A 28,000-nucleotide genomic window follows, 5' to 3' on the forward strand; every position below is an offset into this window, starting at 1 on the left:
CCTTTCACCTCTTGTTAATAAAACATTCCTTTCTTTTTTTATTTTTATTTTTTACAAAAGAGAAATTTGTTATCAACACCATTTACATTGAGTTTTCATTTACAGAGTGGGAGCGGTGTAGTCGTACAAAGGAGATTCGGGGGGGGGGGGATTTTTCGTTATTTGTTTTTAATAAAAAGGAGCTGCTGATTTGATTTGCAATGCGACATAAATTAATATATTTACACTTTTGCTCAGCTTTCACTTCCCTGGGACTGGAGATTATGAAGGAACGCAGAACGGCACAGTTTGAGAAAAAAAACCAAAACAGAAAAACAAAAAAAACGTTGGTTTAAAAATCCGCTTATTGCTTCCGTTTGAGACCCCGCCCGTAAGACGGCGTCCTCACACAGACACGCACGCACGGGGGGGACGCGTCACGTCGGTCCAGGCCGCGTGCGCGACGCGTGGAGACCAAACCCACCAGACGCCTCCCCGCCGTCGCCACGGAGAGATTCCGTGCTGTTCACGGGGAGAAACGGCAACCTGCTCCGCCGCCCGTCAGCCGCGCCGGAGTGACGGGAGAACGTCTTTTTAAATTCCACTCCAAAATACACAAATAACAAGAAATTAGCTCTTGTGTTGCAAGATCAAAATTGCAGCCGGAATAGCAGCTCCGTGTTCATCACAATAAGCTCCAATTCCACACAGAACTATTAGTAGGCTGTAATAATAATAATAATAATAATGATGATGATGATAATGATGATAATGAGCACAGTTGTACGCTGGGTTTTTCTTCGCGGCGAACGTCGTAGCAACGTGGGATTATTTCCGAGTCAAACTTGGGTCCGACTTGGAAGACAGAAGCCAACATGGCTTTGTTCTGCCACTTGCATTCCCAGCGTTTAACCCCAACACCAAATGGAGCCCCCCGCCGACCCCCGGTGGTGGGGAGAAGGAGCAGAAAAAGGCGGGACCAACACGTTTTCAAATTTGCGACTTCCGACTCTCCCACGATGCTGAGGCGTCGCCCCCCCACCCCCCTCCAGCCCGCCCTATAAAACTAGGGCCGAACTTAAGACACGCCCGGAGTCCTCCCCGCCAACCCCAAATTCACAGGTCACAACGTGGATCTCTCTCTCGTCTGAGTCGCCCCGCCCGCCCCAGGGAAATCCACCGACTGCGTCCGTAAGCTACAATCAGTTTTTGTTGATTTGGTTCCTAAATGACAAAAAAAACAAAAAAACAACTCCGTCCATAGATTTGACAAAAAAGTTAAAATTGGGAGACGATAAGGGGGCGCGGGGCGTGCAAGAAGCGGTGCAACTCACTCGATTGCACAGAAAAAAAAAAAAAAAAAAAAGGAAGAAAATCAATCTCAACTCCCAAGTTTTTTTTTTTTTTTTGGGGGGGGGGGGGGGGGGGAGACATGATCCTGTTCATATGATTTCATTCACAGAGGCTCCGTGCGCTACTCCGGGAAGGAGACGTTCTGAGACGAGCTCCCCCGCGTTCCCCATTTGGCTGTTTCGAGAATTAGGGACACGGACACACACACACACACACACACACACACACACACACACACACACACACACACACACACACACACACACACACACACACACACACACACACACACACACACACACACACACACACACACACACACACACACGCCTACTTTCCAAAGAGGCTCCCTGATTTAAATTATTTGTTTTCCCCCTTCCAGGTAGAGGGGGTAGTAGTAGTAGCAGTAGCGACAGCACAGAGGTCAGTCTACTCCTCTTTCTCCTCCTCCTCCTCCTTTGGGTCGTCCCTCATTCCTGTCCAAAACCTTCCGTCTCCTCGATGGCGAACATGAGCTTCTCCTTCAGCTGCTCGTAGCTCTTGTAGGGAGGCAGGTCCAGCCGGTTGAAGCTGCCAAAGACACCAAAACGCAACCAAATTCACGGCTCTGACTCATTTGAACAAAAACGACAAATAGCTCAAATCAGTTGAAACTCATAGCTCTGCATGTGCCACCTGGAGCAGGTAGCACCGTTAACTAGGAGTTTTGGTTGCCTCGACTTGTCGTCGTTTATCGTAATATTAAACCAATAGTCAGCGCATCTCCTGAAAGTCAACAAATCGGCTCGTTTTAAACATTAAACATCATTGGGAACATTATGGTTTCCCAGCAAAGCGCAGTAACGATGGACCAAAAAAAAAAAGAAGTGGTGGCTTGGACGGCGTTCTTCTTCTTGCACATTTTTAACTGTACATTTTACCATGTGTATATAGATATGTCTATATATTTATTTATATATAAATATGTTTCTTAATAATTATAAAATGTTGTATGTTAATATGTTGTATGTAAATATGTTGTATGTAGATTGGAGTTGTAACGAAAGTAATTTCCCCCTGGGATAATTAAAGTATTTCTGATTCTGATTCAAGACATGAAACCCGATTGACCCGTGACGCCGGAAACATGCCGAGTAGTCCAGCAAATAGCCAATGCCCTTAAACCACGAGAAGCATCGAAAGCTCTGAAACGTGAGCGTCGTGAGCGTGGTGGTCGCGGTGAGCACGGTGGGCCCGGCGTTGACTCGTCTTACCAGGTGTGACTCCTCGGCAGCCAGTTCTCTTTCCCCACTTTCTCAATGCAGAACTTCTGGGGCCCGTTGCTCCCTGCGCGGGGACACAGCTCGGGTCAACAACTGCACTCATCATCAAAAATGAACTGGAAGTCCATTTTTAATTGTCGAAACACATTTTTTAGTCGAATGTATTTAAACAATTCTCCCAGTGCAAACAAAGAGCAGAAAGTGGAAAAATAATAAAATAAAAAATTTAAAAATCCAAATATTATCATTATTAGCATAATACAATTAACAATAAAAAAAAACCTACATTTTAAATATTGAAAAATAATATATAATAATTATTATAATTTATTCACATTGTATAATTATATAATTTATTATATAATTTATCATTTGAACTATTTGGTCTGTTGGCTGATTCGCAGCTTTTAAATGGAGGGTTTTTGTGGCTGCCGAGGAACTTCAGCTGCATTTCTGAAAATAATAAAGTTTTAATTCATTCAACTATTTAACCATGAATAAAGTTATTATCTTATCTTACCCATGAGGTCGGCGTAGCCACCAACAGGTAAGCGACAGGTGCCGGTGACGAACTGCAGCAGCCTCATCCTCTTCTCGTTGTCCATCTCCTTTATGAGCTGCACAAGAGAACACACACACACACACACACACACACACACACACACACACACACACACACACACACACACACACACACACACACACACACACACACACACACACACACACACACACACACACACACACACACGATAAATCCAATACATTTACGACTTATTTTCAGTGAATAATCAGCCCGTTTTAAATTACACTTTTATCTGTTTTGGTGTCCGAAAATCCGATTCAAAATCAAAAATCTGAAATGAGCGTTTGATTTGGAACATCAAAATCACAAGCGAGTTTGCGCTTCCGAACGGACTTCCGTGAAGTTTGGTTCGGAGCTGGGCGAGCTGCGCTGGGCTCCGCTGCGTGGCGTCCCTCAACACACACCGCACCCGGTGACATAATGTTCCCGGTAAGTTTGCATCGGCGGAGACCATAAACCCTATGATAAACAGTATGAATATGAATAGTACTTAAATGAAAAGTACTTAGTTAATTCTACTTAGTTAATAGTACTTATATAAATAGTACTTAGTTAATAGTACTTATATGAATAGTACTTATATGAATAGTACTTTGTCAATAGTACTTTGTCAATAGTACTTTGTCAATAGTACTTATACGAATAGCACTTAGTAAATAGTACTTGGTAAATAGTACTCATATGAATAGTACTTAGTTAATAGTTCTTATATGAAGAGTACTTAGTTAATAGTACTTATATGGAGGTGAGGAGCAGATATGATTCTACAAAACCAAATCGCTGTAAGTGCATGTTGTGGGCTCCACAAACATCTACGTCAACATACTACAGTTACTATTTTTCCCCCTCACTTGACTATTTTGCTTAAGTTTAAAAACATCACTGAGAAGGATCTTTAGAGTCCTGGGCCGCGTCCTAGAAACACTGAAATGTAAGACATTTAAAAACAAAAACCTGTAAAGGGTCTTTGTAAAAGTGAGCCTGAGCGGCGCTGACCTGCCAGAACCAGATGATCTGCTTGCTGCTGCGGGCGTAGTGCCGGTAGATGGTGTTCCTCTGCCAGTCGGCCAGGTCGATCTCCTGCATGCCGCACAGCATCACCTGGAGCCAGAACCAACGCCCGTCAGCACGCTCTGCCCCAACCGCCCCGCCCAACACACAGCGCGTCTTCCACAGACACAAGGCACCGGGGCCAGGGGGGGGGACTTTCCGCGATTCCGGGGGGGACGTTTCCGCTAAACCTCGGACCCCCTACAGGGGCAAAAACCCCCGGGGGACCTCCCCGACCGACATTGTAAAAGGGAAGGAGACGCTTTGTCCGCCACGCCACGGACGCCACCTACCTCCAGCTCTTTGGCGTCGAAATACTGCAGGTACTGTTGAGGGAGGACCTCGTTGAAGCCTTCAAAGAAAGCCTGCGTCTGCTCCTCCACCCCTCTGGACAACCTCCACTCCGCCACCAGCCTGTAAACGGCAGAACCGTTAGGGCGTCGGGTACCGTTTCGTACCTCAACCAACCACCTGACTTCATCGAGCAGAGGCTTTTGTCCAAAGCGACTGAACCAAGAAGTACATTTTGTCACAGTATCAGTATCATAACAGCCTCTGTGTAGAAGTACAACAAGTCAAAGATTTTACTTAAATGGAGTAAAACAAAAAACAAAAAAAACAAAAAAACAAAAAACCTGAACAGATCTGGGTCCGTTTTGAGCCGATAGTTCCAAAGAGCCTCTGAGCGTCAAGTGTGAACATTTCCATGAACAAAACAAAAAAAAACTTTATTTGTACATGCGACCGACCGTAAACAAGCACTTAAGAGGGAGTTGTGGGAGCTAGAGTGGCGACGGCGGCGCGCGCACCTGATGTATTCCTCCTTGTTCTCCTCGGTGACCTGGATGTCGCCGCCGCCCGCCTTCAGCTCGTGGGTGGTGATCTCGCCCAGGATCTCCTTGTCCACCGAGAAGAACATCTCCAGGCCGCACTCCTCGATGTCGTTGTCTCTGCCGAAGGAGACGCGGGGCGGTTCAAACGGAATGGAACCCGACTTCAAAGAAATGAACGGAGGCTGCCGCCGACGTCGTAAAAAAACCTACAAGCAGCAGCTGAGTACAGTGAGTTACTAGGACAGCCTGGTTAGTCACCCACAAAGAGACATCCATGAGGGGGACACACACCCTCGTCCTCTTAACACTACAGATGGGTTTTTTTTTGTTTTTTTTTACAAGTCATCCATCTGTTTATCCACCACAAACACAATTCCAAACATGCACGGCCGCCTCGCCAGCGCGGACGTACTTGATCCAGATGAGGGAGTTGTAGAACTCGGGGTCGATTGACTCCAGGTCCTTGAGAGCCCAGGGCTTGTTGAGGATCCGCTTGTAGAAGGGCAGGGAGAAGCCGGTGTCGATGAACTTTCCGTGAAAGAGGGCCTGCAAGGTGAGGGAGTCAAAAACACACGCCCGCGCCTCAATCCCGGATACATCCATGACGTACGACCACAGTTTGAATTTATACACCGAACCCAACTCGTGACGCATTTGGAAGAACAAATGCAAAGCATGTTCAGACTGAACGCCTTCGGGGAGGCAACGGAGTATTGTTAAGATTCCGACTTCTCGGTTGTTTTGGTCAGGTTATGATAGGCTATCGCTCCCTCTAATCACACACATCTTTAAAACAACCCCCCCCCCCCACGTAAAAACCACTTAAGATGACATTTTTGATAAAATCACTGGTCAGGGAGTTTGGGGCCTACATGTGTGACTGACCATGGCGATGAAGCGTCCTATGAACTTGAAGTACTTGAGGTGGTCGGGGTTGATGTAGGAGGCGGGGTTGATCTGGAGACAGTAGTTGTCCTTGCCGGCGTACTCAAACAGGCAGTACATGGGGTTCAGCACCTCGTGGGACAGCAGGAAGAACCACTCCCTGGGGGCGGAAGAGCAGCCGTGAGGCTACAGCGCTTTGTGAGGACAACTGGACGACTCGCGCCGGGATCTGACTACATGACGTTTTTTTGTCTTTCACGGTGGTCGCCATGTCGTAGTGCCATCGATTCTTGCCGTGCCTTGGCCGGGAGACCGGCAACACTACAAGTACTACGCCGACCAATCATCGCACGCTGCCTTTCGCGACTCTGCGCGAGTTCCTAGGTCGTCGGAAAGAGGTTTCAAGAAATTCTCAATCACGGCTACAGAAGCGATGTGTGATGTCCGAAAAGAAAAAAAGGATTGTGGACCCGTTCCTGGGTGTCACGAAGAGGTCGGTTTGACAGCCTAGCATAGCTTAACCAGCTACGCACCAGGTTGCTGAGGTGCCGCCGCTTTTCCCGCCAACATTTATCTTTTTTGTCTCTGTCATGGTAATCCTTGGAGGAAACGTCAAAGAGGCAGGGGTTTTGTTGCCACTGCTCAACGAACCTTCCCTCGGTTTCGTTGTTCCACCTGACAGCAGCGTCCCTCTTTCTCAATTTTTATTTATGTTCACCAGAGAGCACATCCTATTGGTCAACGTCAAGGAACACGTGGTAGGAGCTGTCAAACTAGGCAGACAAAAAAATACAAAATACTCTGACGTGATAGTAGGGCTTGGGCTATTGGACAAATATATCAGCAACCCGCGAGTCCACTGGCGGTTGTTTTTTTTGGAAGATTTGTCGAGTTGTTTTAATGACCTGAAAAGCGGAATTCAAAGCATGCGAGAATAGGAACGACGCCGCCTTAACGTCTGGTGCATTTCTTCCCATCTGCGCTCTCGCTCTCTCTCTCTCTGCCAGACGGCTCCTTAAACGCCTAATTAAGTGTCTGTTTTAACCCAACCACCGCACTGCGGCCAGACCCAGTTCCCCGTCCCAGGCTGCGGCAGAAGACAGCAAATGACTTGCTGATTGTCTCCGGCTTAAAACCAAAATAATCCCCTATGTGGGATTATTTTTGTGTTGTTTTTCACACTGTTGTTCTCGGGCCCTCAAGCGAGCACCCACGGAGAAGGTGGAGTACCCACAAGAAATTGCAGAGGGAGACAGGGGAGCATGGAGAGGCTCATCGCGGCGCCCGCGATCCGATCCCCCCCATGGTGAATATATCGACAATCGACGATTGTTGGGCGGCCGCCAGGTAAATTTTGACGTATCGCCCAACCCTACATGCTAGACTTTTCGTTGGGGTGTCGTGTGACGCCACGTCGCTGTTCTACAATTACGTCACACTAGAAGTTCACTAGTCCGTTCATCGTTCACGATTGTTCATATTCGGGCCTGACGTTGGAAATTTGTCAGCGACGGCGAAACGGTGTCAAAGTGTTTTTTATTTTAGTAGAAGTACACGAGCCTTATATCCGCACAGATACCACCATCTGTTTCCGTGCATCGCTATTCATGACTTGCCTGGCAACCCCTCCATAGTCGAGGCCTTCTTCACCAGGGAAGATGATCCACAGTCTCCTGCGGAGATCCTGGGCGTTGAAGCTCATGATCTGGAAAAGATGTGAATGTGAATTGAGAGCATTTTCAATGAACAATGAGGATGACAGATTTTAATAGAAATACATTGTTTGATGAAGTGGGTAAAGTGGGTAAAATGGCCACCTTGATGTTATCCTCAATGGTAACTATAAAATGTTTATGCTTTTATGTGAAACACGACGTTGTAACCATGGGACCATTGTTTTACACGGGAGGTGAAGAGCTCATATCTATCTTTCAGAGAGCAGGACTGCAGCCGTGCCGCCGGCCATGATGACTTTACACCACCTGCTATATGTAAACATGACAACCGTCGTCGCATTCTCAGATGTCACATTTCTGAGCATGTGCGCACACACACACGCACACACACTATCACGCACGCTTTCCATGGTGCCCTATAGAACTAAAAGCCTAATACAAATTTGAGGGAGTTGAAAGCAACGAGGTGTCGGCCGGCGTACCTGCTGGAAGGAATCCTCAAACAGGGTCTTCCTAGTGACTGTGATCTTGATGTGCTGAGGCATGGACAGTTGCTGGAAGAATTGGAAAGTGTCAGCGGTGGTTTGTCAGCCGTGTGTGTGTGCATTTACATTATGTGACAATGACTGGAGGGCGTGGCAGAGTTCACTTGATGTGCATTTGAGAAGGTTTGTACAAAGTCTTAAAGGGTTGATGGGGGGCGGGGATGTTCAGGAGTGTCAGATCATTTTTAATTAAATATCCTCTTGAGAGTAATGTTAAGTTTTTTGAAAAAGGCAACAGGTCACATCTAAAACCACTAAACCTCAATGTGCTAGAAATTGTTCATTTACACATTGAAAGTGCTGGAAAAGAGCTTGAATTTGAATAAATTTCACTATTATGAACCATTTTTGGGTTGTTTTTTTTTAAGGAAATAAAACCATAGCTCCTCCACTGAACTTCTAAGACTGTCAGTTTGGGGTCATTAGCACAGACCTAAGAAAAAGATCAATACAATTGAAAATTGTTCAACTTGCTGTTCAACAAGTTTGTTTTGTTGTATGTCAGTACAGCTTTTCAGTACAGGTAAATTGTCGTAAATATCTCATATGTTAGTAAGTAAGTTGCATTGCAGCTTCATTTCTATGGATGCTTTCGTTTGGAGGAAATCTTAAATTAGGACAACAAAATTGTCATTTAGCTGTATTCACAGTGTCATAATAACATAATCATAATATATGACAAAATATGGATTTGGTATTGCTCATAAGGCATTGCCAACCAATTAACGATGTTATCAGGGTGGTACATACAATGTAATGCAATTTTGCAAATGCGGTCCCCCCGTTACAGAAGTGAAGGGATTATTACTTAAAAGTAAATTATTTACATAGAAACATTCAGTTTTGACTAAATTAAGTCCCATAGCAATGGAAAGCAACAGGGAGACGTGCGTCGGACAGTGGGGATGCAGGGTTTTTTTTGGAACGGGAACGTCCCTTAACTTAGTTGTATTCAAAAATTTTGTTTCATATATGTAGGAAACAAATTAAAATAAATAGATGCAAAATAAAAAGACAGGCACGGGAGTGGGACCGGCACATGCACAGAGTGCATGCTGTCTGGAGAAGGAAAAAAAACAAAAAAAAAAAAAGAAACTTGGCTCCAATTCTCCGAGTTAGGTTTATGTTTTTCTTTTTCCATACAAGTAAGAAACTAAGAAATAAAATACATCTCTATGAGATTATATTATATATTGCTATATTATAATCACAAGATTTGCATATAGAGCGGGGAAGTGAGATTCAATGACAAGGGGTTACTCGACAGCTCTGGGAGGAGAGGGTGAGAGTCTCTGCCCCCACTATCCCTCTTCCCCTCCAGTTTCAGAACACAATAAAGTGCCCTTGCACGTTTCAATGCTCTGATTTTTCCTGGTGGATATAAAAAACATTTTTTAAATCACCTGTCATTAATGTCAATCGCGATCGATGGAGCTGATCACCGATTGACCATTTAAGCTTAAATTTTCCCAAGCCTAATTTGTATATTTTATTCGTATATCTGACTTTTTTATGCTAATGGCCTGTAGTGTAATGCACTTAATATCACCAGTGCAAATGCCTTGTATAAGTAACCACTAACAACTACTTATACATGACTTCAATAAGCAAGAGTGACCAGCAGACCCCTGCTTTGAACATCAACACCTACCTGGCACCAGAATCTGAAGTACTGCACTTTGGCTTTGAAGTCTCGCACGTAGGTGATCTGAGGTCCATTTTCGCTGTTGAGGGAGAAGAAGTGGGAACCGTTGGGACAGTGGGAGACGGGTCACGGAAAGGCAGACAGGGAAAAAAAGGGGGGGGGGGCAGGTACAGATGGAGGAGTCAGCGATTTGGGACATACATCATGGCACTCTGTCAACAGAGCCAGATGCTTCAGAGATCTTTTCAAATCCCGCTGCGGCAGAGCCAAAGCTCTGGATATGCGTGGTCCACAATAACAACTGTGATTGATATCAACTGACAGAGGCCAGGCTCTAAAAAAGGAATAGACTGTGTTAGGAATGGTACAGTGAAGTTTCTTAAATCAGGATTGAAAATAAAGGCATTCGATATTACTTTTAGACTGCCTTCACATTCTCATATGGACGTTTTTAATTCTCATTTTAACCCAACGGCAGCGCAGTTAAAGGTTGCATTCACAGACATAATCTCATCTCGCATCTGGAGGAACGCATGGTGGAGAAAGAAAAGAGGACCGCTCAGACAGTGATCGTCTCATTCAGTTTCTCCGCGGCGGGAAGGGGAAATAGAAACCGGTTTGCGCGGCAGGTTTTTCTTGTACCCGGGAGACTATATGCGTTGAAGAGTCATTAGCGAAGTTGGCGAGGGTGTCACGCATCTACCGGGACAGAGTGGAAGCCGTCAGCGAGAACTACTGAGACGTTAGTCGGAGCGTGACCAGACGAATGTTTCCAAAAGTCAAGAGTTTAAATGAATAAAAGACATTGACACGCAACCACATTGAATGCGAATGGAGCACGATGACCCGGACTTAAATGTATTTAAATATATCCAATGATCTAATGGTCAATTGGGAATAATACAAGCTTTTCTTTAAGTGTAATGAGAAAAGGATGGCTCTAATATACAGTTCATTTAAGTACAAGCATATCTGACCCATCACAGATTTTAGATACTTTTGGTGCCGTTTCACTTTTCACTTTCTCTCCACGTCATTTGAAAGTGGAGAATCAGAGCTCTGAGTTCCGAGGTCTTCACCTTCAAAGTTCTCCAAAGGCTCCGTGTCTTGTTTCCGGAAGTGACGTCAGCTTTTCTCCTTCGCGTGTTACGTCGCCTACACAACAATGTATCCAGGTGTGCGTATAAAACACTCAAGATTTAAAAGGTTGAACTCTTATCAAAAGGGTTTCACATTGTGACTTTACATCACATGGAATATGGATGAATGATCTTCACATGGACGCTCGCCTTAAAGGAAACCATTGATCGGTGTTGTTCAGATTCAGCGTCTCCTAAGTGAACTGCGTTTCCCCATGTCATCTAACGGGAATATTTAACTCCACGGTTTAACATTTTTCTACTATTTATAAATAAAACTCGGCTTTGAAAATACGCTGAGATAATAAAATACACAAAGGAACACTAATCCGGAAAAATCTAATTTTCCTTCAAGAAAGGCTTTTTCAACTTATTCGTGGTGATTTTAGAAATGTGCAACAATGCAGGTTTTTCTGCGGGTGGGTCATATAAGTGCTAATGGCGCTAGTGCAATGAGTGAGAACCTGAGATTTATTTTTGATTTGATTACTTGCGGTTGACATAGGTAATCCATAAGTACGGCCAAGTATCCTGTCTTCATGGCACCTTCCATTTTTTAATTGTGCCGACGTAATCATCGGTCGGAGCGGTGGAGCTTTCTACTTCCCCTCGTGCGCCCTGAAGCCGTGGTACTTACAGCGAGGATTTCCCGGTGCGGGGGTCGATGTAGGTGGTGGTCCTCCGGTTGTGGTCCACGAAGTAGGGGATGCCGTCCACGGTGAACCTCATCTCCCAGCCCTCCGGCAGCGGCTTGTCGTTCAGCAGCCTGCGCAGCGCCGAGGGGGGAGAGGAGAGGAGGGAGCGCCGTTGGTCATGGCAAAGGAGAGCGAGGCTTAAAAGGCGCCGGGACCGACGCACACAGCCACAAGGAAAGGCACTCACCCCTGCGTCCGCGGGTCCTCCCACTGCGTAGTCCGAGTCAGGTGATGGACGAAGTACACTCTGCCGTTGGTGTCAGTTCTCTTCTCTGAAAAACACGCAAACTTTCAGTCCTCCATCCAAAATTCACTGAAAGAAAAATTCTAATTTTCATAAGTTACTCTGCCGGAATAGCAGCTCTTTGTTCATTTTACAAACAAATCCAAGTTTGGAGCTTGTGAGTCACAGGGTAACGCAGCCTTTTCAGGTTGCAGTCCAAAAAGACTGATCAGGCCACTAAAATGTGTCGGCACGTAACGTCAGAGGTCTCACCCCATCCGTGCGGCAGTGGCCCCAGAGGATCAAACTCCTTATTCTGGGTGGCGGGAACCTGGTCTTGGAGCTGCGCGGCAGAGAAGCAAGAGTCACCAAAATCAGTGAGATAGCGGCGTGGGCAATTGCGGAGGCGGAAAAGTTCTGGCTCCAGCGGAACAATTAGCGAGTGGAATATATTGTACCAATTAAAGTGGCAAACTGTGAACTTATTTTGTCAAAAAACAAAAAATAAATAAAAGATCCAAAATTTGAAAACTTCATCTGCCCGTACTTTAAGAAACAGCCATTGAATGTATTTTCGTTATGCATTAGCTCCTCTATATGCGTTTTTCAATTATTGGTGCCGGGATCTGCCTTTCCTAGCCCAGAATGCAAAGTGGAACTTTGACATGTGTTGACGAATTTGATTTGCGTCTGACCGTCAACACCGTCGGGTGTCGTGTCACTGCATCACATTCACACCGGCATGAAGGGCGAAGAGGCTCTTGGAAGCTAACAGCTGAAACATGAGACAGAGCGCCACTCACCCCGAATATAAACCTCTGGTTGAACTGCTGCATGGCACCCTGCAGTTGGCTGCGCTGGTGCTGCCACTGCTCGTAGTTGCGCACCGTCTCCACGGTGGGGCGCTGCCACGTGGTGGTGCGAGTTATGTGGTCGACAAAGTAGACCCGGCCCATGGGGTCCACACGACGCTCCCAGCTGAGTGGAGGTGAGATCAAGTCATAAGATCTGAGAGGTGACCACATGATTATACTGTATATTCCATCACATAGCAGCCCGGCCGTCCAGGAAGGGGGATTCCTTCACATGGTTTCTCCCATTCTGATCCCCATGGGGGATGAGGAGATGCCGTAGATTCCTATGTCAACGTGAACTTGTGTTGCCTTTGAGACGCATGGTTATTAGTGGCTATCGATGTAAACTTGAATTACATCAGGAAGGCGACATTTGTCTTTGGCAGGCGGCCGAGGAGCAACCTCTTCAGGTTCCACCGAGGTTCCTCTTCGGAAGTCTGAGCCGTGCTTTAGAACAGCGCTTCACAACTGATAGCCATGTCCACAACTTCATTCTAACCATGTGGAAGGGACTCGGCTATGGGATGAGCCGGTTTCTGAACTGGAACCAGTTCACAGAGAAGAACCTACGTCAACCTACGCTACACAGCATATATGTATGACCATATGTAACTGTATGTGACAAATAATCTCTTAACTCTTGAATCGTCTCTAAAGAGCTACAGGCAGGGAAACTGCATGCACCCTCGCAATGAAGGGGCAGCTGAGTAGAGAGGGAGTCATTGAATGTCCCCGAGCAGCGACTCACTGTGAAAGGACGACATTCCTTTGCAACAGTCGAGTGAACCAAGAAATTACCTTGTGTTCTCAACAAAAGCCTGCCCACTTTTTGTACTAAAGCAATACGATAAGAATCGGAACCAGGGGTCAGAGTCAGTCGGTAAATTATAAACGATACCCAACCCCACCGATGATTTTTTTGAACTGACTGGTAGTATGAGAAAACCAGTAATATTCAGGTCTTGAGGAGCTGAGTCGAGAAGCATTGTTCTAAAGCGCTTTCGAAGGACACAAGCAAAACAAAATCCATCTTGAGGACAGATATCATATGGTCAGATTCAGGTATTTAGGCATTGTTCAGCTATCTGCATTGGTTGCCAAGAGCCTCGGAGCGTCCGAGGACGATTCACATTTTTTGATCGTAATAGTAATCAACCAGTTTGTAAAAACTTATTTCGTCGCGCCGTGCATTTTGAGCAGCGTGAAACGCGTTTCTACGCCTCTGTATTCCTGCCGACACTGCCGGGCCATTATTTATTTTCCATCTATTGTCTTGTTTTGCAATTGCAATTAAATTGTGATGGAATCATAGGTCATTCCCAACTCCTGAAAAATGCTAACTTGTGTTGACATGGATCAGAGCATACCAGAATTGGGAGGAACTGTCGCTAACCGACTAAATAAATAAATAGGGCCGAGAAGACTTTTCAGGCTCTTTACCCAGGAGGCAACGGCTCGGGTCGCTCCCACGTCGTCCTCTTCTCCACGTGGTCGACGAAGTACAGCCTGCCGTTCTGGTCCACGCGCTGCTCCCACCTACACATGACACAGCGATCAGCCCGTAAGGAAAAAACAAAAAAAAACAAAAAAAAAAAACAAAACAGCCATTATGCTACGACTCGTCCGACGTAAAGCAGACGACAGAGTCAAGTCAAGGCGGAGCGACCACGATCGATCAGCGATGCTGGATGGAGGGAACCCATCGTACGTGGGGAACCCATTACGGAAGCCGCTTCCTGTTTCGAGGGTGTTGGGTTCCTGCTTTGGTGCGAGCGCGTGAGCAACGTGATGGCTTAGATGAAGAAGCGACATAGAAGCATTTTTATATTTATTCTACGATAATTGCCATAAACAATGTAATGGTCTTCTTTTGTTAATTTGATGTTGCCTATGAAGCCAAATTTGCATTGTAGCTAAGATAAGGTAGCACTTTATCAATCCCTGTGGGAAAATGCTGGATTATTATTTTTATTTTTTATTTGTAACAATTCATGTTCAAATGCATAGATGGGTGAGTATTAGTGACATTTACAATTAAATTTTTTAGATTTGGGATCGATTGCCTATTAGGGAAAAAGGCCAACGCAACATATCATTTGGCTGTGTGAGGTCTTTCAAGCACTTTATGCAGCCCTGACCACAGCTAAGAGGACACCAAAGGTTATAACCACGGCGCCAAAAAATAATAGCGGCCAAGATAATCAGGTTCCAACCACTTGGGAATTCCAGTAAAACAAGCCGACTAACCCAGGAGGCATGGGCCCCGTGCTGACAGTGGGGCCCCTGGCGGGGGTCGCGCCACTGACGGCCGGCTGCCTGGCAACGGCTCCCGACCCGAGGGCCGAGGGGGTGCCCTGATCTGGGGCGGTGGGCAGGCCGGGGTCCGGGGGGGCCGGGGCCGGAGCTGAGGCGCGCACTGGCGTGTCTGTTCCCGAGGGAGCGTCGCCGCTGTCGACCGGTGCAGTGCCATTGGTGGTTACTGAGTGAGAGAAGTCGTTCAGATCCCAGCGTGAAAACATCAGCGGCCCATTGTTTACGAGGGCCTGAAGGCAACGCTTGTGTTGCTAAAGCTAGTGTAGCATTATGTGAGTTAAACCACAAAAAATGGTTCAAATGGTTCTTAAAATCAATTTTTAAAATTACGGTTTACGCGGATTAGAACTCATTCCAACACTTGTTATTTACTTAGGTTGGCTGTGAAGCTGTTGAAGTGCCCGAGCCTGCTACCAACCTGGTGAGGGTGCGGGTCTACGCGGGGTGGGGGGTGGGGGTCTGGAGGGCCTGGGCGGGCGGAGAGGGCGAGAGCCCCCCGACGACAACGAGGGGGAGCCTTTGCCGTTGACCGTCCGCCGCCCACCGGGGGAAGACCGGTGCTCCACCCCGTCGACCGCCGGAGAGCTGTCTCTGCTCCGCCTGTAGGGGTCGGGGTCGGGAGAGAGGAGAGTTTCAACTTTCAACTCGGTTTTGTTTTTTTCTTCATCTGGATGAACTGTTACCAGAAGGTCTAATTAAAACATAAGGAAACAGGTGCCGTACCCGATGCTGTGATCCCCGTTGTGTTGCGATTCTCCGTTTGATGTACCTAAAATTGGGACATGAAAACATGTGGGAATTAATTTCAAATGAAAATGAATGACCCATATGAAAGTGATTTTACCGGTGATAAATAACCAAGACACAGTAACAGTACATTTGGCTCCGTACTGTAAATGTCAGACTTTGGGACTCTGGAAATTAAAGGTAAATACAGGATATAGAGAAACAAGGCGCAGGCAATGTAAGCTTTATCCACAAAACCAACATGGCAGCCACTATCTTGCGTGGCCTAGATCTGACACTCACTCTTTTGTCACTAATCCACGTGATGCAGAAAAATTAATAAAAAAAATTGAATTGTCCGCATGTGACTCATCTCAGTCTCCAGTTCCACAAATAAATTCACAACTTTGTTGGACCTTTGTTAAGGGTTAAATCCTTCCTTGCTTTTTTGCTGCAACGTGAATTCATGATGTGAACTGTACCGCATACTGTATCACTGTTCAGGGTTGTTCGTGATGCCGTATTGCTGCGCCGTACTGTTGTATACTGTGCTGTATTATCCCAAACACTACCTCACACTATTCACATTCACATGCCACTTTAATTCACATGCCACTTTAAATGCACATATCTGTATATACATAGGCATATTCCTTCAACCTATTCCATTTTATTTCAATTTATTTTTTATTGTATTTTATTCTATATATTTTTTATCTTATTCCATAAGTATTCCACTTACTGTATTACGTTTTAGGAGTCAGTTAGTCGGTCTATTAGAAAGGAATTTTCTACTTTTTATTTTTATTTTATTTTTGTACTTTTTCCTAGGACTTATTGTGTGCTATCACCGGGTGCGTTGCATTACATTTCACTGCATATATGTATGGAAGTATGTATATGTATGTGACAAATAAAAATCTTGAATCTTGAATCTTGAATCTTGAATTAGACACTTCGGCAAATCGGCTAACTTGTTTTGGTGCTAATCCATGGATTTTACCCGTTTTTTAAATTAATTAAATAATTTTAAATAAAACAGTGTTATCTTATGTTATCTTATCTGAGTGATTTTGTAATCATTTCTATGTTGTTTGGACCCAGAATTTGTGTTGGCAAATGATGAACATAATGTTTTTTAATGCATCTTTAAACATACATGTAATAGAAAATACATATATGAATGGGCTGTCTTTCTGCATGTGGCAGTGTGGCGTGCAGACAAGCTGAACTGCTTTGGGATGCGAAACTGGATGACGGCAGCTCCAAAAATATTAATAAATCACGAAAAACATGAATCTTTATGAAACCTCCTAGAGTTTGAACGGGCTTGGTCGAATTCCATTCGGCTCGTTTAACGTCCAGTCAGAAAGATTGGTTTGAGAGTCTTTGGTTTGTTTACAAGTCTCCACTTCATGTTTTGTCATCATTATCATTAAAAGTTACTTCATTCATTCACAAAAAACTTGATGAGAAAACTATCATTCAGCAGGGACATATTTTGTATGTTTTAATAATCTTTCAATAAACTCGAAACATTAAAAAAAAAAAAAAAAAAAAAAAAAAAAAAAGCTTTGGGAGCGCCCCGTCTGAAACCTCACCGTTCTGATTGGCCTCTGCCGTGGCGAAGGCGTCGGCGTCGACGCTCATGCCGTCCAGGCAGACAGACAGGTCTCCCACCACCTCCAGCTGGTCCCTGTCCGCACTCAGCTGCAGGGTCTGCACCACCTCCGCAACTGGACAGAGAGGGGGGGGGGGGGTGTCAAAGGTCAAAAAGCTGAAAATAATGCCGTGATGGTGTAGTGTAACATCCCCAAACAACAGTGACGTCTCACATAGTGGTCGAGCGGTCGAAATAGAGACATCAGTCACTACCTACACTACCAATAGGACTAATAAAGCTAACAAGAAAATTTAAGTTGATAGAAATAAGTGAATAATCTAAAAATATTCAGTTATGGGTTTTTAGCTGAGACATTGAAGGATCACAATTGATGATCATGATCATTCCTCAGCAAAGGACTCTGAGCAATTCTCAAATAATTCTTTCATATGGACAATATGTACATTGTAATGACTCCAAAAAACGTAACAGTCTCATTTTACATCTGCTGAAGTTCCAATGCCCTCGCGGACGTTACACTTTACACTTGTTGCAACTTTATACTTGTTGCTTTAGTCAATAACATAACGTTTACGTTTTCTCCGGCCCTGCCTATTTTTGTTGTCCTGCGAGACACGGAACGGAGACTCCCTCAATCTCTCAAGTCGATAGACGCCCAAACGCAAAATAAACTCGACTAAACACAAGGAACAAGGAAGCCACAGCAGAGACTGGAGCGCGATGTGGAGCCGAGCCCCGGATCAGCAGCCTTGAGCAGCACCACCACTACCACCCTCCACGCTTCGCTCGCCACACCGACAGACCATAATCACCAGCGTTATCTGCGAGATAACATCTAGGAACAATATTTCCTGTGTGGGTGCAGAGTTATGACCCTATCTCAGGCGTAGACCGGTTGATTTATCGACATGGCACAGCGTTGTCACCATGCCTTTGACAGAGTGTGGGCTTTTTGCAGCCGCCACCACATTAAAACACTGTTTTGCATCCTCCAGTGCCACAGAGAGCTTGTTTGAACGCACCGCACAACAGTGAATGTAGCTAAAAGTGCACAGCAGACAAACAACTTAAACCTGTAAAAAAACACAAGGAAATGTTCTTCCAGAGAACTTGAATTGGACAGCCGTCAAGTGTCCTCAGTGAACCCACTCTCTCATTCTCTATGGCGTTTTAAATGTGATAAATATCGGATATCGTGCAAAGCCAATTTTAGAAGCGGCGGTGGCGTAACTCGACCGCCTGTAAACTTCCACACGCCGCGCTCTTTTGCTCTCGTTACATGTTGTAGACAATTGTAGGGAGCAGGTTCGGGCACCCGAAACTCCGCTGCACTTCATCGCAATTCAACTTCCCCGTTCCTGACAGGACATTCATCACAGGTTTCCCCCGAGGCTTAAGCCGTTCAATCACATGGGACTTTTTTACTTGTGTTTTTAAAACGCAAGTAACTGTGCTTCATTCTGTGAAAATAAGCCCTTTTTGACTGCAGTTCATGGATTTAATGGGGTATTGGCAGCAAAAAATGAACAAATTATCCTTCCAAGGACGTGGCGAGTTCAGCTTTGTTCATCACTATGTATGACCTGCCCTAGCTTCTCCTTGTGCTTTTAAACCTGGGTTTGATGCCACAGTTGAATTTGGCCCGCGGGCCCCATCTGGGAGGACTCGCGGGAGCTTCTGGGATTGCAAACCCCCCCGCCCCATGTCCGCCTTCTACATCAGAGTTACATAATAGGTGGTGTCAGAGGAGCCAGAGGAGAGCGACAGGGCAGGCCCTCACATTAGCAGAGGTACACATAATCCGATCAGTTGCACTACACTATTACACAAGTCGCTCAGTGTGACGCGTGGCTCTGTGTGCGCGTGTCTGCCCCTGACTTTCAGAATCCCCGCACGGCATTTGGGCACCGTCGGACAGTTGAATTCCAAGGGTCCTTGTTTCGCTGTACTGCCAAACGTCAACCGGCGGTACCGCACAAGGCAATCGGAAGAGGCAACAGAAATAAAGCGTCATTGCTTGTGTGTTTGTGTGGGTGCGATCGTCTGTGCTCACTTTTCATGTCGTTCGACTTGAGGGTGTCGCTAATGTCCAGCGTGGCCACGCCCAGCAGCACATCCGACTTCAGGGTTTGGTGGCTCCAAACGCGAAACACCAACTTGCTGAAGGGAGTCACAATCCTGTAATTTGGAAGGACACGTGTGGTTGGATTGGATCAAAAGAAAGGAAGAAACACTTTGAAAAATAAAAAAAAAGGGGAGAATAAAAGCACACTCTAATTCTTCGGTGGGTAATTTGAGCCGAGCGACCCTGAGGCGGAGCTGCCTTCGGCATTCGTAACATTTCAGTCCAGACTTCTATCCGCCGCCATTTCCCATTCTGCCTTGTTAACAATGACTCAAACTCGTACCGGGACAAGAAATGACATGAATGAAAACTGGAAACCAAAGACAGGAATTTAACGTGCTCTACAGTATTAGCCAGATACTGTTTGATCAACAGGCTGTGGATGGGTGTGTTGGTTGATCACAGCCGTGTATCCATATCATCACCCCTTTGGCAGATAACCCACATATACCCCCCCCACTTCCAAAATTTCCTGGGAAGACAAAACAAGCCCAAATGATAGCTAAACCTATGCAAAGTACAGCAACTGCCTACTACCAGCAAATCAGCCCATTGACATCACAGTACGATTTCTACTTTGTTTGGTTCTTAATTTATAGTTCTGTCTTTAGAGGTCAAAAAAAAAAAAAAAACCCATTCCAACAGAATCAGCCAGAACAACATCTGCTCTACCGCCACCTCCCTAAATATATGACTTAAGTGCATGCGGCGCTTTTTGTCTTCCGGGAACTTTATTCAAGAACGTGTTTTCGGGACAACGGCATACACACACTCATCGCTACCGGGGTTGTAAAAGCCAACACTCTTGGTGCCCCAGGAAAGACATCTGTGGTTCCGAGTCCAGTCGGTAAGTCATAGTAAACATGTGTTATGTAATAGCTGTCACAACCCCCTGGGACCCCGCCCCCCCCCATGAAACTCTACACGGTGGTCACTTGACCGCCGTGTAGAGTTGACGTCTCTTGACGTGCTAACGTTTGAAAGCGGTGGGACACCTGGCGTGTGCATATGTTGAGACCAAAAGGACCCAGCTGACGAGCCGCACAACTAGGTTGAAGCAAATGAACACGGCTCGTCTCTCATTTTGAACAGACTTGGCTCGTGAAGTAAGCCGATAAGAGAGAGAATGCTTTCCAGAGGCCAAGCCCTACTGAGTCACTGCAAAAGAATACTGCCAGAGGCAAAACTCGTTGAAAAAAAATAGTAATAAAAAAATAAAAAGATCACAAGATACTGTAGTTGCAATGTCAATGAATTAAGATGCCTAAGAGATGCATATATTTAGCCAGCCATAATTAAAGCACATGGAGTTATCAACACACATATACGACTTCTATTCCCTGCTGCTCGTGTCCTCCGTCTCGCAAATTAGTGGTCAAAGTAAGGTTTCGCGCGAGCTAGAAACAAAACAGAGTTCACGACCGGACCATTAATTACCAGTAGGACAAGGTCTTTGAAATGAACAAACAGCTTTGGGATACTACCGGTCTCTATTTGAAGTACAGAGCTGTCTCACCTGAGTGATCTGCTCTGGCTGTTTTATCAACCTCACTCGTTGTTCGATTTACTGTACTGTACCACCCGTGGCGTTTCAGTGAAAGCAAATTTGCAACTAGAGCTGTCTTGCTTACATTCTGGCGATTGTGTTCATTTGAGGTTACCGTGATCATTTTGAAAAACTGTCACACTCCACAATGGCATCTATCCAGCCAAATTTCAACGCTAATGTTGGAAATACCGCAACTCCAGAATGTGAATTATTGAGATAGACCACCCCCCTGAAGGAGCTAGCATGTATTTTGTATTTCCACTGCCTATTTCAATTTAAGGTCCGGTCCAGCCGTAGTTTCAGTTGAGTACACTTAAAAAAAAATAATAATTATAATAATGAAAAAACTGAAAGCATGAACCTTGAAGCAGGCAAGAGCACAAACCCAAAATATTGACTAAAAACACATAATAAATACAGTATAATAAAAACAGGATTTAAGCATGGAGAAACAATTGTCTTAGTAGGGGAAAAAAAAATTCCCTGCATGATCCCCGTCGCCCCCACCCCCTGCCTTCACAATATGTGTTTTGTTAATTCCAGCGTGACTCTGACTCACACAGTGACCGGCTGCTTCCACTTGGGGCTGTGGGTGTTGTTGCATTTCTCCGTTCTCTTGGATTGGCCATCGACTGTCACCTCCACGTAGGGACTGGGACCAAACCAGTTCTTCTTGTTCTCTTTGAGCTTTGCGGAGAGCACTGGAACAAGACGGGCGGAGGAGGGAGGACATCGAGGGGGGGGGGGGGACAGTGAGTAAAAAAATAATAGGAACGTAGAGGTGGTTGGGCGGACGGACACAGACAGAGAAAGACAGAGGGAGGGACAATGACTCGAAGCAGCAGCTACAGATGGCCAGAAGAGAGTCAAGCAGAGAGCGTCGCAACAGACGTACGGTGGAAAGGGGAGCAGAAAGCACAGAGAGTCGAGGTTCCGGAAACAGCTTTGTGTCCGTCCACCGCGGGCAAAATATAAGCTAATGTTCAATAACACACGGCGGGGAAAACAGATTTGTCTTCATTAGTGGTAAAGATTAAACGACTTACCAATGATTTGCAGTTGTGCCTTCATAGGGTAGCCATTGGTAGGGCCTAGCTTGGCAACACCACTGGCCATGACATAGGGCTGGGGTGAAGACCTGCAGCACACAAATGTCATTAGTGCTCCCGCACAGAGGTATTTGCATGGTCATATGTTGAAATGTTATATTAGTTTTGGAGGCTACCCGACAAAACAATAAAAGTCAATGAAAGGTATCGGCCAAACATAGGCCACATCTAAGTTGACTACGCCTTGTGTCCGTCAACCTGCGACGTCCTTAAAATATTGATGATCATGTGGCGTCTGCAAGGATGTCATATTTCGCAAAGGGGGTGAAAGTGATGAAGGGCCTAGTAAGTAGCGCCATATACATTACATAATTGACTGATCACATTTGGGTCCCAGTTAGGTTCTCCAATCACGTTTCTAACCAAATTTTGAGGGAGTGTTAGGTTTGTGGTAATAAATAGAAGCTTTTCATCGGTTGTGTTGATGCAAATGTCTATTGAATTTTTTTTACGCTCCAGTTAATCCAGTATTCTTGGCTTTTATTTATAAAGGTAGATGTATAATATTACACTATCATAGGCCTATACTAAGATAGTGGCATGAAATGAACATAAAAGACGATTCAATTGGTAATCTTCACAGCCCTAATAATGACTAAAAAATATCACACGGTTCTAATTTGAAATTATAATTCAAAAAACATTCACCCAAGAACGTAACAAGGAACTTGCTCTGAGAAAGCAGAAGTGATAGGTCACACACACTTATCATCATGGGTGGCAATAAAATGAAAACTATTCAGGACAAAGGTCGCTGTGATGTGTGAAACGTTTGCAGGCATGGACTGATAAGGATACTGGGACGGGATATTACTATTTGAGAATATTCCCAACAGCAAAATCACATGCCAAGAGTCATGTATTCAAGCCAAGTGAAGATTTTTACGTTTGTTTTTTACTCACAGAAGCGTGTCTGATGTCATGATGGGAGAAAAATGGATGTCAATTATGTTGTAGTGACCCAAAAACTCATGGTCCAAGTCTATACTGTTCAGTAAAACGTATTGGATCATTTAGAATCTGGTTCAGTAGCAAAAAGGGTGACATTGCTTCACCCCTAGCAGTATGTATTTATATATACTACATACCTCATAATGTCCAAAAAGTACATGTAAAGATGCCAAGGCCTACAATAGCGTTTGTCGGTATAAACTGTACACCGGTAGAAATATGTTCTGTTGACATTTATGATTTGGCTATGAACTTCCTCACTGCATGCAGCTGTTAACCTGACCATTGCCACCGTTTGGCCAATAGAAATAGGTAAGCACACGTAAACTAAGACAAACGCACGTGTTTACATGCAAACACACGAGTGAAGAAATTGAGATGGGAAGCAACCTTTTTTTTTTTCCAAGTTTTTTTTTTCCTCTTTTTAGTTAATAAATATATGCTTAACTGTGCCTTGAGCAGAAAACAAATCTCGGATAAAGATGTTGGTCAACGGTTGTTGCCAGAAGAGGCAACTTCTATCACGTCAAGACCAAACAAGAAAGTGCAAGAACGCACACAGCCACAAGTCGCTCCACCATCAGTGTCCAAAGAAAGGCTGAAAAGCTGCTTCATTAACTTGACCTGCAAATTAATAAGCTATCATTGGAAGATTTATTGTGAGTGGTGTTCAGAGGTTGCATGGATTTATTTCAGTTTTGAAGTTCCACAAATTGAAATATTACCTTACATTAAGGTGAAAATTTGATCATAACACTGGAACAGAAAAAGGAACAAAAGATTAGCTAACTACTAGTTAATCAACGATAACTTTATAGGCACCTCCAGGCAAAAATGGCTACTAGCCAAGAGTACACAGGTCTTCTACTCTTTAATGAAATGATGAGAAAAGATGAAAAAACATAGACTTGACTTTGGGCTAGATTGTAGGCAGTACCACATAGCCTAACCTACCACAACTTTTAGTGAAGTCGGATGGCTAGAAGAAATACACTGCTCCAAATTTCCCCAATTGCCTGTTTGTCAATCATTATAACCCCAACACTAACACACAGCCGGCTAAGGGAAACACTGGCAAAGGCAGCAGAAACCGTGTTGTGTGATCTTTCCTGGAATCGGGTTTGTTTCCTTGATGTAGCAGTGAATAATGCATGGACTTCCTCCCAATCCGGTCCAGCCTGCATATGGCAGAGATGGAAGGAAAGAGACGCTGTGGGTAAACTTTCACCATGGCTTCTGCTTTGGTCTCTGTCAATAATTCATCCTAACTGCTGACTATGCAGCCTCGCAAGTAGGCTGACTCTGTTTTCTAGACTAAGGTACAGTAATACTTCAATTACATAAAATATTAAAGAGCTGTCTAAAATAATGAAGCGGGCCTGTGCTGTATAATTATAGTCGGGAATAAATAGTTTCAATTCAGTTGTGCCCGTTCTTTGCCCGCAGGCCTGTACATTTTGGCGAACTACTTGACTGCAAATGTCCTCTTAGTATGGGCCATCTTTTTAATTAAATAATATAAACTAAATAATGCTACCTCAAAAAAGACGCCATAAAAATAAGGAGAAACTATTTTACATCATCAGAATATCAACCAAATTCCTAGGCCCCAAGTTGTGTTACAGTTCACCAGAATGTCAAACATGACGATGCACAGTTGACAACTAAAGTGATTCGAACATGGGGATGTCAAGGATATCCGCTTTAAATTCTGACACAATATCCCGCCTATGGAATCTTGATCCATAACAAATATTATTTAAGTTTCAATTTCCTTACAAGAGGCCAAATCCAATATTGTCATACAAGTAATTGTGATTAAAATTTAAATTTTGCCCTTTCCTACATTTCAGGCCATGATCATAGTATAAACGTATAACAGTGTAAGAACACGTTTTCTCCCTGTTGCAGAAAAGCTATTTCTAGGCAATGGACAGTAAATTTTCCTCAATCCAACTGACGGAAATGCACCAAATTCAGATTCTATTATTATATTTCGACATTTCTAACATTGGCAATTTAATTTGGATGGAAACGTATGATTGTGGAATCAAACTATTTTACAAAAATGATTACCATCAGGCGATTATGTGATAATTGATTATGTAATTGGACCTTCTTTGGGGTTCCACTAAACAGGAGCCAGCTTCCTTGTCCAGTCACTACGTAGGTAATCATTGATCCTGAATGCCCCACAGAAAACGACGACCAACCTTGGACACACTGACATCAATCCACCGAAAAGTCAGTGGCCAATTCGGTCAAAAAAGTACTTTATCTGCTCTCTATATTGTTGTCCCCGCTGCTGCCAAACCAAGTATTTCCGACAACACAAGCTGCACAGTCAGAACACAGGGAGCTGCTGGTGATCTATTACACTCACTCAATGTTGTTGTCAACAGTCTAATACATGTTCAAGCTTTAATTAGAATCAGTTTATTGGTACATGTTCATACACAGGGAATGTGTCTTGGTTGTTGGTGCATTGTAGTGCAGACAGACTAGTCGCATAAAAAAAAAAAAAAAAAAAAAAAAAAAGAGTGCTTTACAGTCTACTAAACAAATACAATTAATACAAGACATAGTTGGGGCTGTGAGAGGCTAAGTGGCAGTAAGGATACAACTAATTTGAGTTTTGACTGGGTGTAAATATGAAGGTGAATTTAGTTGGATATTTCTGCACACGACGAATAATATGTACACGATATGTAATCTTTCCCCCCTAACGGTGCTTGGGGTACTCAAAATCTACGATCCCACAACCAATCAAGTGCACATGGCTGAACCACCATGCGTCCGGGGCTGCATGATACTTGCTGGGGCCCATGTCAAAACCCCTCTTAATTCTGAAAATAACACAATCTGTAAACGCCAATCATCAGGAAAATCCGTAGGGCAATTCCTGGGCAACTGCACCGCAGTGTATCAGATAACACCTAACAACATGCCCACAGTGGAGGGTGGCTACTCCATTCAAGAGGTTCTGCTGCAGCAGACCAGTCAGGTCCGCGGTCTATTCCGGCTTCGCGGAGGCCGTAAACTGCACACTACCTTTCCCACCAATCCATCAGGCCCATGCGCCCGCGTAGCCGTGGCACAGAAGATGTCCGTTATCACCGCAGCTGATCTCGAACTGCTGACCAGTGCCCCTGCCTCTTCCGGTCATGTCAGCAAGCCCTCGGTCGGTTGTTTTTCTGACGCCCTTGGTGTCTACATTAACACGATAGGAGTCCCAAGGGGGGTCCCAAGGAGTACAAGACCCAGAACAAAATTTCTAATGTGTTCGCATCCATAATCTGTTCCTGGTGCACAATAAACAAACATGTTGATTAGATCAATTACATTTACTATAATCGGCAACGGTTCCCCAACTACACTATGACCAGTTTGAGGCTCTCGGCGAGTAGGTAGATGCCCCCCCCCCCCCCCCGAGTTATATGGCAAAGCTGCACGGCCATTGATATGATCCTAGCGGATTCCGGCGGCGCCTGCGCCATGTTCGGCAAAGAATGCTGCACGTTTATGTGGTGAACTCCACATCCCGCCAGACGGCGCTCAGACCCCACACCCCTCGGATCCGATCCCCCTCTGGCCCGGCCACTCCCCTGATGCCTTGTCATATGGTCATCTTTCATCGCCCCTCCATCAAAGGGACTTTCCAGGTTTCCCACTGGGTTTTAACGGATGCCAAGGGCTAGGTTTCTCTGATAACCATTTACAACGTGTAATTTGTTGGCCTACCATTTATTTATTGTGTAACAACCATTTATTTTACTGCTTTATTCTTACTATGCAATTACATGTCCCTTTCGTTGTTGGATTGGTTTGCGGTTAGTTTTGGTGTCTTGTTTTTGCTGGTTTTGAGTTTGTGGTTTGAGATATGTTATTGGTTTATTTTATGCTGTGATGTGTTTTACCCGGTTCTCTTTGGTTTGCGGGGATGCTCCATCTCCAAGGGATGCTCCTCTGAATTTCCCAAACATAATTATCTCACAACCTCCTAGTTTGTTGAACGTCAAACTTGTGCCACAAAGCAACGTTCAGCTTTTACGCTATCAAACCGTTTTGTGACATCTGCCAGTAACTGTCTACAAAGTGCATTTTCAAACACAGGGAATGTGTCTTGGTTGTTGGTGTATTGTAGTGCACACCGACTAGTAGCATAAAAAATAGTGCTTAACCGTCTACTAAATAAATACCATTTATACAGAATTTACTTGTGGCCGTGAGCGGCTCGGCGGCAATAAGGATACAACACGTTCGGTATTGACTGGGTGTAAATATAGAGATTAATTTAGTTGCATGTTTCTGCACACGACGAATAATATGTACACGGCCAGCTAGGGATTAGCTAGCCTAACTTATTACAATGTTATTGACGCACAGGTTGTAGCGTGTGCCGTGGTGTTGGCGTGTGTTCTGTTTAAAAGAAAACAAAAAAAAAAAAACCCCCAAAACATTAACTCGTATAATAATTGTCCAAAAAAAAAAAAGAGCTGACAGGTGACGCCGATCACTTTAAATGCCACGGTTCGGATCACCCCCCCCCCCCCCCCCGCCGCCGCCCGTCTTCCCTGTTGACAGGCTAAGCTAACAAACCGAAGCTAACACCAGCGGCGCCAGCCCGGCACAGCTCGCCCGAGCCGGCCCGCGTCACCGTCGCCACGGCCGTCGGCGATAGCCGAGAGGGCGAACAGCACCGCCGACGAGCACCGGCACTCGGCCCCCATCCAACCCCGCCGCCCACCGCTTACCCGGCTCCCGGGGTTCGGGCGTGGCCGTGGAGCGTGCCGCCAGGGTGGGCCTCGGCCTCGGGTGCTGCTGGCTCCGGGCTCCGGCTCTAGGAAGAAACTTCCACCGCCGCCATCTTCGTCGCCG

General features: G+C 45.0%; 1 protein-coding gene across 2 annotated transcripts; it reads right to left on the minus strand.

Annotated features, from left to right (window-relative positions):
* Positions 1–9: 9 nt before the first annotated feature.
* On the minus strand, positions 10–28,000 carry itchb (itchy E3 ubiquitin protein ligase b). Of its 2 annotated transcripts, none has more exons than XM_080015430.1 (24): positions 27,877–28,000; positions 22,109–22,200; positions 21,622–21,763; positions 19,442–19,566; positions 17,366–17,500; positions 15,762–15,807; positions 15,457–15,638; positions 14,973–15,204; positions 14,166–14,261; positions 12,675–12,849; positions 12,145–12,214; positions 11,836–11,920; positions 11,591–11,719; positions 9,821–9,893; positions 8,107–8,178; positions 7,565–7,653; positions 5,949–6,108; positions 5,476–5,609; positions 5,040–5,180; positions 4,524–4,644; positions 4,177–4,281; positions 3,115–3,211; positions 2,586–2,658; positions 10–1,902 (listed from the first exon to the last, which is right to left on the minus strand). In XM_080015430.1, the coding sequence occupies exons 2-24, from the start codon at positions 22,176–22,178 to the stop codon at positions 1,803–1,805; spliced, it is 2,652 nt and encodes an 883-aa protein (XP_079871556.1). In that variant the 5' UTR covers positions 22,179–22,200; positions 27,877–28,000; the 3' UTR covers positions 10–1,802. The 2 variants fall into 2 exon arrangements, with proteins under 2 accessions (XP_079871556.1, XP_079871555.1); XM_080015429.1 differs by having other exon boundaries at positions 5,949–6,104; positions 7,561–7,653.

The sequence above is a fragment of the Zeus faber genome, assembly GCF_960531495.2.
Source record: "Zeus faber genome assembly, chromosome: 15".
NCBI classification, from domain to species: Eukaryota; Metazoa; Chordata; class Actinopteri; order Zeiformes; family Zeidae; genus Zeus; species Zeus faber.

Coding starts and splice junctions, on each gene's coding strand:
- itchb (XM_080015430.1), bottom strand. CDS start 22,178: ATGGCCAGTGGTGTTGCCAAGCTAGGCCCTACCAATGGCTACCCTATG. Junction 7,654..8,106: donor TTGAGGATTCCTTCCAGCAG/GTACGCCGGCCG, acceptor CATCTTTTCCAG/ATCATGAGCTTCAACGCCCA. Junction 2,659..3,114: donor TGGCTACGCCGACCTCATGG/GTAAGATAAGAT, acceptor GTCCCCGCGCAG/GGAGCAACGGGCCCCAGAAG.